This window comes from Danio rerio, chromosome 16, assembly GCF_049306965.1.
Source record: "Danio rerio strain Tuebingen ecotype United States chromosome 16, GRCz12tu, whole genome shotgun sequence".
In the NCBI taxonomy this organism is placed as follows: Eukaryota; Metazoa; Chordata; class Actinopteri; order Cypriniformes; family Danionidae; genus Danio; species Danio rerio.
In genome coordinates, this window is record NC_133191.1 from 34,816,849 (window position 1) to 34,829,029 (window position 12,181).

General features: G+C 37.5%; 1 protein-coding gene across 1 annotated transcript; it reads right to left on the bottom strand.

Moving 5' to 3' along the window:
• Positions 1-844: 844 nt before the first annotated feature.
• LOC101883708 (uncharacterized) lies at positions 845-3,355 on the bottom strand. The gene is given in 5 exon segments (NM_001386419.1): positions 845-1,092; positions 1,502-2,200; positions 2,356-2,464; positions 2,558-2,705; positions 3,228-3,355. Coding segments are annotated over 4 exon segments (462 nt in total). The 5' UTR covers positions 3,307-3,355; the 3' UTR covers positions 845-1,092; positions 1,502-2,074.
• Positions 3,356-12,181: the final 8,826 nt, after the last annotated feature.

The following is a 12,181-nucleotide window of genomic DNA, read 5'->3' on the forward strand; positions in this document are numbered from 1 at the left end:
TTAGTAAATTGCCATTGTGTAAGGGCATCCATTTCAAAGATCTGGCGTGCAGTTTTATAGTTGTTGTATGTAGAAATATGCAAACTTCAGAATACTTTAAAATATACTTTTAAATATGTTCCGTGTATGACATTTATATTATTAATGTGAAATCCATGGGTGACACGGTGGCACAGTGGTTAGCACTATCACCTAACAGCAAGAAGCTTACTGGTTCGAGTCCCAACTAGGTCAGTTGACATTTCTGTGTGGAGTTTGCATGTTCTCCTTGTGTTCACATGGGTTTCCCCCACACTTCAAAGACATGCGCTATAGGAGAATTCAGTAAATTAAATTGGCCAAAGTGTATGTGTGTGATTGAGAGTGTATGGATGTTTCCCAGTGCTGGATTGCAGCTGGAAGAGCATTTGCTATGTAGAACATATGTTGGATAAGATGGCAGTTCAGTCCGTTGTGAAGACCCCTGATGAATAAATGGACTAGGCCAATAGAAAATGAATGAATGAATGAATGAATGATGAATGAATGTGAAATCCAAATATTTCCCAATACTGGGATGCAGCTGGAAGGGCAACTGCTGTGTAAAACATTACGGAATAGTTGGCGGTTTATTCCGCTGTGGCAACCCCAAATAATGGACTAAGCCGTGGGACATGAAATCTAAATATGAAATTGTATTTCATATATGTAATTTGCATATACTGCCATATTTCTGATTTGTATGTAGAATATAAAACCCTTCTCTAAAGTCAAAAAGTGACAGAAATCAGATTATTACATCAATATGTACCATTAAATTTTAGCCATTTGAGACAGAAATACAAACAGTAGATCAAACAACATATTGATTAATTGTATTTATTGACTTGGGTGATGATAACAATGTAGTTGTAAACGAATCGGACATAGATTTGTAAATGTAGCTACTTTGCCCCATGAGTATTCAGACACTAAGCCTTATGGCCAGGAGTAGCAAAACCAGTGCAGTCTTATAGGGCGTCATGCTCACAGCAAACTCAAGCTTGTGAGTGTCTGATGAGATTTTGTTACCAGAGCTATATTTTTACATCCCTGTTACCTAAAGCTAAACTTCCCTGCTGAAAAATCCAGCTTAAACCAGCCTAGGCTGGTTGGCTGGTTTTAGCTGGTTGACCAGGCTGGTTTTAGAGGGGTTTTGGCCATTTCCAGGCTGGTTTCCAGCCATTTCCAGCCTGGTCTTAGCTGGTCAGGCTGGAAAATTACCAGCCAAATCCAGCTAAAACCAGCTTGACCAGCCTGGTTTAAGATGGATATAGCTGGTTTTGGCTGGACTCCCAGCTTGGCTAGGCTGGTCAAGCTGGTTTTAGCTGGTCATCTCCCAGCCTGACCAGCTAAGACCAGGCTGGAAATGGCTGGAAACCAGCCTGGAAGTGGCCAAAACCCCTCTAAAACCAGCCTGGTCGACCAGCTAAAACCAGCCAACCAGCCTAGGCTGGTTTAAGCTGGATTTTTCAGCAGGGTTAACTGTGCTTAATCAAAACAAACATGCGATGCATATGTTTTAAACTCTCATGGAAAGCACTGGTTGGGTGGAGGAAGTTAGTTCATATATTTGCCAAAGAAGTTGATGTTTGTACTGTTACAACTGACACCCATAATTATTCTGACATTTCTTGTTATACCATACTCAAAACAAACATGGCATGCATGTACATAGAGGTAAAAAACTGTAGTAAAAGCAATTGCCTCGAGGTGTCTTTTGCTCTTTATAACTAGGTGCTTATTTTATTGTGTACATGTGCAATATTCATACAACAATCAATCACTAAAATCTGTTTAACTTCTCGATAAGCAAATGGACACATGAACCTCTGTCGCCACCTGCAGGTATGTTTTAATATCAAGTCCATTATTATTGAGTCGGACATTTTTAAAACGCCAAAAGATACTAATATTCAACACACATTTATACACAATCATACATTTGAAAAACATTCAATAAAAAGGTACATTAACAAAATGTTTTTTGTAAAAGTAATGTTCTCTTCACAAGAAAACCATTTAGGCTTCAGTGTAGTTTTTTTTTATAGTATATTTAACCACCCATCATCCGGTTTGCGGCATCATGGCAGTTATCAAACAAAAGTTTGTAGTCTGTTCCTCCAGCCTTCACAAAATCAGACACCGTCTTGCTTCCACCGAAATTTTTAGTCTCGACGATCTGCTCAAAAACAAACAAACAAACTGAGATTATTAAATAATCAAATGTATAGGCCTCGGCTATGTATATAAACACTGACCTTAAAACAAGTCATATAGCCTACAAAGATTAAACATTTCCTTTTCTACAATTGCAGTGATTTCAGAATTACTTGCCTTCCAGTTACTGCTCATATGACGGGCAGCCACCACAACGGTTTGTGATGAGATGCCATAGCCATCTCCTTTATGAACTAGCCATATAGTGCCGTCTTCTATAGTCACTCTAAAAGCAGGACCAACAGAAAACATGCAAGACAATCAAGGCATTCTCAATCTACTCAATATGTTTTATTCAATTACAAAACTGATCACTTACCTAACTCCGGAGTGACTGAGTATGCCGACCTGGAAAGACATGCCCTCCAGAGGCCTGGTCATTCTCTCTGCCTTGAAAACTTTGGAGTTGTATAGTTTCCTCAGATCAGACATTTTGGAAAGGTCATAATTGTAAGAATTTCCTTTCCCTAAAGAGATTCAGTGCAGAGGATTGTTGTCGGTTACACTGTCGTGGAAGCTACTCAGAAACTGTAGCTTGATAATACAATACAAAATAAGTAGCAAGCTCCACTAAATATGAATACTTATGAATCAGGTACAAAGTTTTACACTTTAAACAGTGCAATACAATAACAAAATTAATGATTAAATAATTAACGATTAATGTTTTATCGCACACAACTCTGAAATTTCTAAGACTGTCAAGAGTACAAAACTGCAACAAATACCATTCTAATAACAAAGAAGTTAGATTAAGCACACAGTAGCATTTTCTCAACAACAAAAAGTGACATGGCTAGATTTTTTATGAAACTGCAATGTTCTTAATAAATATAATAGGTTTCTAAGTTAGCAACATTTATGTACTGAATTTCAACTGATAAGATATCATATGTTATTCTTTTCAGTTTGATGTCTTCTGTAAATGTGTAAATAATAATAATAATACTAAGCAAAGAAAAAATTTACAAGATTTGTAGATGCTGTACCGTTGCCCCATGATGATTCGGCAACCATGCTGAACATGGCTAGAAGAAGCAGAGCCAGTGCAGTCTTGAAGGACATCATGATCACTGCAGCAAACTGTGTCTAAAAATTTGTAGCTAGAGCAAGCTTTATACTTCCCTGACCTTCTGATCCTCCCTTTAACCCAAAGCTTGCTTCACTGCTGATGTCATCATAGCAAACATGACAAGCCCAAGCAGTGTTTTGGGAAAGAGCAGGATTGCACAATTTCAATTTAAATGGCTGTGGGTTAAACTATGCTGAAGTTTTGAATGTCCTCCAGAGGTCATGTTGTTCTGCTTGCAAATGGAAAGCGGGAAAAGCCTGAATTGCACAATTAAACTAAACTTTAAAACTTAAAAACAAAGACACATAAACAGTACTATGTTTAAAAAGAGACAGTTAAAGAAGATTTTAGTTAGTCTTCATTATATTGCTAAAGTTATTAGGTGTTATGATATATGTGTTATATGCAGAAGTATCAACATATAAATGATCATTCAGTAAACTGAATTTACAGCACGTCCTTTCTGCTATCTTGGTTAACAGCATAAGGGTTAAAGAAATTCATAGAGTTTTACTACATAGAATATAAATACACAAGCAACAAACTTGTTGCAAACACTTGGTTACACATAGACATGGAATCCATGATTTTCTCAATCACAAGTGATTATGTAAAAAGTACATAGTCTTAAGTACATGGTCTTAGATGGGCTTTACAAAAAGATTTTAGTCTGTTCCCAAGTTAATGCATGCATTAGTTTAGCTTGTAAATAGCGTGTTTGGACGTTGTGTTTCACCCTATAGCCATTAATTTGCTGGATAGGAGAGGGTAATAGTCTGTTGTTTGTTAATTATAAAACATGATTTTGTATCCCCTTCATTCATTACACCGGTCCAGTATTCTGAAAAAAGTGATGCACAGGAATGTATATGAACTGTATCAGCACTTCTACAAGAAGAGTTCTGCTTACATGTAGAATGCTATAATTTATTTATTCATTTTCTTTTTGGCTTATTCCCTTTATTCATCAGGGGTAGACAGATTAGACAGACTTTATATGTGTAGTCATTCATTTATGTTTATTTTATGACTAGTCTAGTTTTGGCCTATTCTTAGACATCTACAGTATTAGATTTTCACTGACAGCCTAAATTTAGCTTTGTTTTAGACAAGACGACTATGTTTAGACGTCTATCCTCTTTTAAAAACAAAAAAATGCTCGCGGGGCTGCTTCAACAATTGGTTTGTAAAACCAAAAAATTTCTGCATAACAGTCAGGAATTGTCTCTTGGAAACTTATCTGCATGCTTGTTGTCCTCATCGGGGTCTCAACCTGGCTGCAATTCTTTGTAACCATCTTGAGTGAGCAAAGGCTCACATTCAATGGCATTTGGCACTTTGGTGAGGTGTCCTCTTCCTTGTTTTAAGAAGGTTTAGAAGCCAGAAAGATGTGAATGTGCTATACAGTTGAGTACAATGCATCCAATAAAGTCACAGTATGTCCATAGAAAGTATGGTTTAATATTGCTACACTGCATGCATATTGTTTGCAACAGGTGGCATGGTGTCTCAGTGGTTAGTACTGTCGCCTCACAGAAAGAAGGCCACTGGTTCCAGTCAGAGAGCGAATTATACCTTGTCTATGGGGAAGGTCAAATTTTTCTGTAATGTTATTTTGTGCATGATTCACTTAATTAAAATATGTATTTTATTTAAATAAATACATTATTATAAATAATAATAAATGCAACTGAATATACCTCAAAACACTGGAAACTAAAATACATTTTATTAATGAATTTCAGTTTTTTCAGTATTTTGAGGTATATTTAGTGTATTCTGAGCTACAATAACCTCTGATTAGCTATTTCAGAGGTTGCTTTAGGTCAAACTATAAAAACTATGCATCTATTTTGACTTTTAGGCTAAACGTAGTAACAAACACACATTATAAAAGAAAAGTGTCTTTTGAGTACTTAAAACATCTATCTGTGTTCTGATCTGCCAGTTTCAGACTGTTGAATGGTGTTTTTCTCGCAGAAACTCATTCATTTATTCATTTTCTTGTCGGCTTTGTCCCTTTATTAATCCGGGGTCGCCACAGCAGAATGAACCGTCAACTTATCCAGCAAGTTTTTATGCAGCGGATACCCTTCCGGCCGCAACCCATCTCTGGGAAACATCCACACACACATTCACACACACACACACATACACTACGGACAATTTAGCCTACCCAATTCACCTGTACCGCATGTCTTTGGACGGTGGGGGAAACCGGAGCACCCGAAGGAAACCCACGCGAAGGCAGGAAGAACATGCAAACTCCACACAGAAACACCAACTGAGCCAAGGTTCGAACCAGCGACCCAGCGACCTTCTTGCTGGGAGGCGACAGCACTACCTAGTGCGCCGCTGCCTAGCCCTCACAGAAACTGTTTGGTGCCATTATCAAAATAGTATAAACTTTATAAAATTATAAACTTTATACTTTACAAAAAAAAAAGTATTTTTACATTATCTATTATCTCAACTATTAATATCATTATTCAAAAATACAGATCAGAGAAAAGTTCTCGCTATTAAAGGGCTGATCCCCATAAACCTTGTTTGGACATCCTTCAGGGGGGATCAGTCATTAATTACTCTCTGTAATTCCTACCCTGGTTCCAGTCCCAGCTGGGCCAGTTGGCATTTCTGTGTGGAGTTTGCATCTTCTCCTCGTATTTGTGTGGGTTTCCTCTGGGTGCTCCAGTTTCCCCCACTGTCTAAAGAAATGTGCTATAGGTGAATTGGATAAACCTAATTGGCAGAAGTGTATGAGTGGGAGAGTGTATGGGTGTTTCCCAGTACTGGGCTGTGGCTGAAAGGGCATCCGCTGCATAAAAACATGCTGGAATAGTTGGCCGTAGTTGGTGATAAATAATGGACTAAGCCAAAGCAAAATGAATGAATGAAATGATGACCATGACTCAGAAATCAGCTACAGAGTTTAAAAAGATGTAAACTGTCATTAATCCAAAAAGTGTGTCATATAACCACAGAATAAATGTCAGTATCACACAGAAAGTTTGTATTACTATATTGGGCATAGAAAATGCATTTTCAGACTCTCAGCACAGAGACTAGTCAGCGAGCAATTTAGATCACACAGTTCCCACAGTCTAATTGACGCTTAAAATGAGTAAACTGGAATGGATAGGACGCTTGAAAAACAAGGTGAAGAAAAGTCCTTTATATTCAAATTTTATTATCGGATTTGTGATGCTAGGACTTGAACAACTAGTGGAAATAGACTTTGCTTGCCCTTGCAATCCGAAGCTGAATCTTCTGTTTTCGACTGCCTATTTTGTAGTTCCTGCTTTTTTTTCCTTTGCTCTTTTATTTTACATTCAGAGCTCACAAATGAGCAGCTATTCGAGCTGTTTGCACTGCGCCTTAGTTTGTCTTACTCCAGCCGTTCTGTGGATCATGCTGCTGTTTTTTGATGGGCAATATTTTGCCTGTGCAAAGACTTCATGGGAAGGACTGACGGTTCACACGGATATAACTGCTTCAACAACATGGTGCCAGCCTTTAATCCAATCTGACAACACCACAGAAAAGCAAATAGCATTTTTCAGCTACCGAAATAATTCTCAGGTGAGCTTGATGTTGCAGTCAAGATGATGTTGCAGTCATGTTGATCCATAAACATTTGAAGTCAAAATTATTAAATTATTATTGTGAATTTCTGTTTTTGTTTTTCAAATATTTCCCAAATCATTTTTAACAGAGCAATGCATTTTTCACAGTGGTTCCTGTAATATTTTTTCTTCAGGAGAAAGTCTTATTTATTTTATTTCGGCTAGAACAAAAGCAAATTTTAAGTATTTAAAACCAATTTTAGGATCATTATTATTAGCTCTTTTAAGGAATATTTTTTTTGATTGTCTACAGAACAAGCATCGTTTTACAATGATTTGGCTAATTACCCTACTTAAGCCTTTAAATGTCACTTTAAGCTGAAAACTATATCTTGAAAATATCTAGTAAAACATGTACTGGCAAACATCATAGCAAAGATTTAAGAAATCAGTAATTAGAAAATATGAAAACTATTATGTTTAGAAATGTGTTTAAAAAAAATCTTCCCGTTAAATGGAAATTGGGGAAAAATACAGGTGGCTAATAATTCAGGAAGGCTAATAATTCTGACTTCAACTGTATTTCTTTCTTGCTCCCGAGTTTTCATGCAAATTACTCGTTTGGTGTCTTTCTTCAGCTAATGGGACTGTGTATATTGTTCCTGATGTCATTGCCTCTGATGTGGATGGGCATTAGGAGGTGGTTCTACATGCCAACCAGAACCAAACAACTTGATACTGAGCACATAGAAATGGTGGATCTGAGTCCATCACCTCCTGACACAGCCTCAGTTGCAGCTCACAGTAGAGATGATTTTTAAAAGCATTGGACAGAAATCGCTTCATTTTTATAGTAAGACATTTTTTTCATGTTCACCAGCCTCATGTGACATGTCTAAAATTCATATTCTTTATAGTCGGCTCTAAAAATGTAAAAGTATAACGTTTGTATTTTCTTTTCATGGTAACACTTTATTTTGATGGTCCATTTGAGTATTAGTAGACTGTCTGTGTCATGAATCTGGTTTTTTAATTGACAATCTTTTTCCCTTCTGTGTCCTCCCTTACCAGCTGTCAGCGCAAGCGCTGATCAGCAGTCACCTGTTCCCGCTTTGTCATTATTGACACTTCTCTATCTACCTCCCTATTTTCTCTTCCTGTTGTCAGATTATTGTTACGTGCCTTAGCAATCCGTGTATTAGTCTTTCCTCTACAACAGATCTCAGCACCATTTGTCTCGTCTAGTCTTTATCTGGTTGTCGATCATCCCTCCTGTATTCATCGTTGCATGTTATGAGTGACGCCACTTACTTACTCACCTGTTGACTGTGCTCTGACCATTGGCTCTGACCATCAGCACCCGGAGGTCAGTGGTTCCTGCATCGCTGTGGTGGGCACGGACCGATCGGATCTTTTCCTCTCTCACCCCGGCCGGGGGTTTGCCTTTTGAGTTTGCATTGAAGAACCGGATCTGTGTGATTCATTTGAATTACTTACAGACTGCCTTTGTTGAACAATTAATAAAGACTGGTTGAACTGCACAAAACCTCTCCTTTGATTCTGTTCCGTGACAGTCTGCTATATATCTGTTGAGACTGCTCCTTCAACAGACATTTAACTGCCTATGAGAAACTTTGCAAGTACATGTCAACTTACACTAACCCTAACCCCAACCTAACTGACTATAATCTAATGAGAATTAGTTGGCATGTAGATGCAATGAAACTTAAACTCAACAAACGGGCCATCAAAATAAAGTGACCTTTTTCATTACTGGAAATGCTCAATTTGCAACGGAAATATTCAAATATGTCACTTTAGAACAAGTAAACCATATTTTGCTGTTTAAACTGTGTCATATTGTATTTTTTCATGCTGTTGTGTAGAGTAACAAACCACTTTCTGTCATTACAACAAGGCTTGCTTTCTGTTTTTGTATCACCTGGTGCTAGATATGCTGTTTCTGGTTAATAAAAATCTCTATATTTGTCTTCTTTTGTCTTACCAATCTCACTTTATTTTCCATAACTGTCTTACGATTTTGAATTTTAAAATAAAGTCAGAATTGTGAGATAAAAACATGCAACTGCATTTAAAATTGTTTAATTTCATGACAGAAGGCTTTTGAAAAGACAGTATTGGGACTGGAAGAAATGTTGGGCAGTTCTTGAACCTGTTAGTTCTCAGACTCAAAGCAAAACCATGCACCTACATAGCAAAACATGATATTCTTCTATAAAATGTATTGTGGTTTAGAGTAAACAACAGATGGTAATAATAATTATTATCTGAAGCATCAGATATGGCTTTATGATCATGTAGATTTTATTTCTTACCCTTGGTTGTTACAACCTGTTCAACCAGGGGTGTGCATATTAAGGATATGTGCAACGTAACAGTCTGTGTTTTGTTCCGATCTGCCTGCTTTTCACTGGGATTTTGCACAAGGGACTGAACTCTTATTTTTCAACTATGCCTAGGTAAATGCAGATTTTCTTTCTGGCACCTTTAAAATATCAAATGTTTAATAAAAGTATATAATAACTTTTCATCTACCTGTCATTTTACTCCCTAGCTGAATCTGTGTGACCACTGCTCCAAAGCTAGTGCTATAGGAGTAATCGACCACTGTAATGTTTAGAATAACAAAAAACATGATTAACATCAGTTTGATGATCTAACTTTGGGTTTTGAAGTTAATCCAGTTTAAAATACAATATCTGACCAATGTTAGAGGTTGACTTCAGTCTGACCTTAGGTGTAGATGCCAACCAAATTGTAAAAGCAACATCAGCCTAGTATTGAATTCTGATGTCTACGCAATTTTAATTTTCACTCTTAACCAAAAAGCAACATCTATAAGATTAAGAATTTCGCAGATACTGAATCTAAGCATGGCTCACTGATGCTGAGCAGGGCTGAACATGGTTAGTACCTGAATGGGAGATCCCATGGGAAAACTAGGTTGTTGTTTGAAGTAGTGTTAATGAGGCAAGCAAGGGGAGCTCAAACTGTGGTCTGTGTGTGTCCTAATGCTCCAGTATAGTAACTGGGACACTATCCGCTTGTTAAGTGTGACGTCACGCGAAAGAGCGTCCGGGTCCAAGCACTCTATTCAACTGAATGGGGAGACTCATGAAATGGTAATAATAAACGTTTACAAAGCGATTTAATGCTTTCAAAAATCACGATCGCAGTACCTTATTCTCCACCGACGAGCGGGCGCTGCCATTTGAATCTTTTTGGCAGGAGACTTCCGGTCTCATTCACTTTCATTCATTTTTAGACATTAAAAACTGCTCGTTTCGTTGTTTGATGTTGCAAACTGATATTTCCTTGTTGTATTATTCTACTTGGTCTGTGTAGTCATGCAAACATTTGTTTGTAGAGCAAGTAGTTTGACCGTTTTTTGCCGTTTATTATTCCTTGTCATTTCCCCCATAGGCGACTGAAACGGAAGTTCTAAGACAATCGCGAAAACAGGCGCACTTTCGCATTTGAGAATAAGGTCAATATGTCCATGCCTAATATCCGATGGCCAGAAAGTGATTAATTTTTTTTTATAAATTGTTACATTTTTGGTATTTGTTATGCAGCAAGCCCAGATATTGTTGTGTACACTATGATTTTATATAAAATTAACTTTAATGTGTGATAGGAATAAAACGTGATCATAAACGAATGATTTCTCCACTCAAATGAATGGTGGCTTGGACCCGGAAACAGTATTACATACATCACAAACACGTCACCACTTAACAAGCGGATACTGTCAGCGAGCACCATACTGACTCTCTGTGGTCATTAAAAACCCCCTGGTAAAAAAAGAAGGGGTCCTGGCCAAATTCACTCCCTCTGTCCTTGCCTATCATGTCCTCCTAATCATTTCCATTAACTGAATTGGTTCTATTGCTTTTGGGTGTGGTAAAGCAGTGGTGCTGTGGTCTTGTGGCTGCCGTTGGATCTTCCAGGTGGATGACGCACACTGATGTGGTGTGGAGAGACCATAATTGAATAAAGTGCTTTGGGTGTATGGCCATGCACAATAAATATGCTATAATAATGTGCATTATCACGTTATATTGCCAATGCATATTTCATTTTGGTTGAAAATGAAATCTCCCAAATTTCCTACATTCACTCCATGACACTTTTTCAAATTGTTTTTATGTATTTATGAGTGTTCTGCAGTATTGTACATGAGTCTAAAAACAAAGTTGATGAACATTAAAATCTGTTCAAAGGTGGTAGGAAAGCCTCTTGAGAAATCATATGACTGTTTGTATTACAAGAAACTCACAAGGCTGGTAAGGAACATCATTTCGAACCCTAGTCACTTTGAATCATGAATTTATACCATTAAAGTCTAACCGTTGATTTAGAGTCCCAAGTTTTTATAATGTTAAAAAAGTCCTTTGTACATTAGGATGTCTTGGAGCTGAATAAGGCCAGTGTAAAATGATTTTTAGTATGTCTTTGTCTCATTGTAAGGAGTATTTATCATGCTGTCATGAAAGAAAAAATTCAGATGCAAGTCTGACGATAAAGTATTGTATTGTATTCATCTTCCAAAAAGCATCGTGCAGACAAAGCTACAAACTCTGGTGAATCAAAAGAAAAAAGAAGTATTATGTCATGTGTTTATATCAAGCACATTAGAATGTCACCGACTAGACAAGCGACTAGAGCACCATCTCTTTAACCACAGACTCATGAGCTCTTGCACTGATAAAAGTCAGCCAGCAATCACTTTCAGTTTTAGTCTGTAGACATCTCAACCTTGACAACGGCATAAAAATGAGTAAGGAATGGGTAGCACTCTTGAAAAAACTGCTGACCAAAGGTCCTATATATTCAAATGTAATTATTGGCTTTTTAATGGTGGGACTCGAGAAACTTGTAGAAATGGATTTTGCATGCCCTTGCGATCCAAAAATGAATGCAACGTTTTCTGCCATGTATTTTGTGGTTCCTGCTTTGTTTTCCAGCGCGCTCATGTTTTATATTTATAGCCCAGAGTGCAAAACAAAGTGTCTGGTTTGTACTGTAACCTGCATCATTCCAGCTGGTGTTTGGATCTTGCTGCTGCTTTTCGATGGTCAGTACTTCGCCTGTGCTAAAACCTCTTGGGAAGGACTGACGGTTCACAGTGATATTGCAGCTTCAACAACGTGGTGCAAGCCTTTGATCGGTCCAGACAACATCACTGAGAAGCAAATAATATTTTATGGCTTCCGAAATTATTCTCAGGTAGGTGAATATTAGGAACTATTTAATTCCTTATCAGTCGGTGTGGATGAAAATT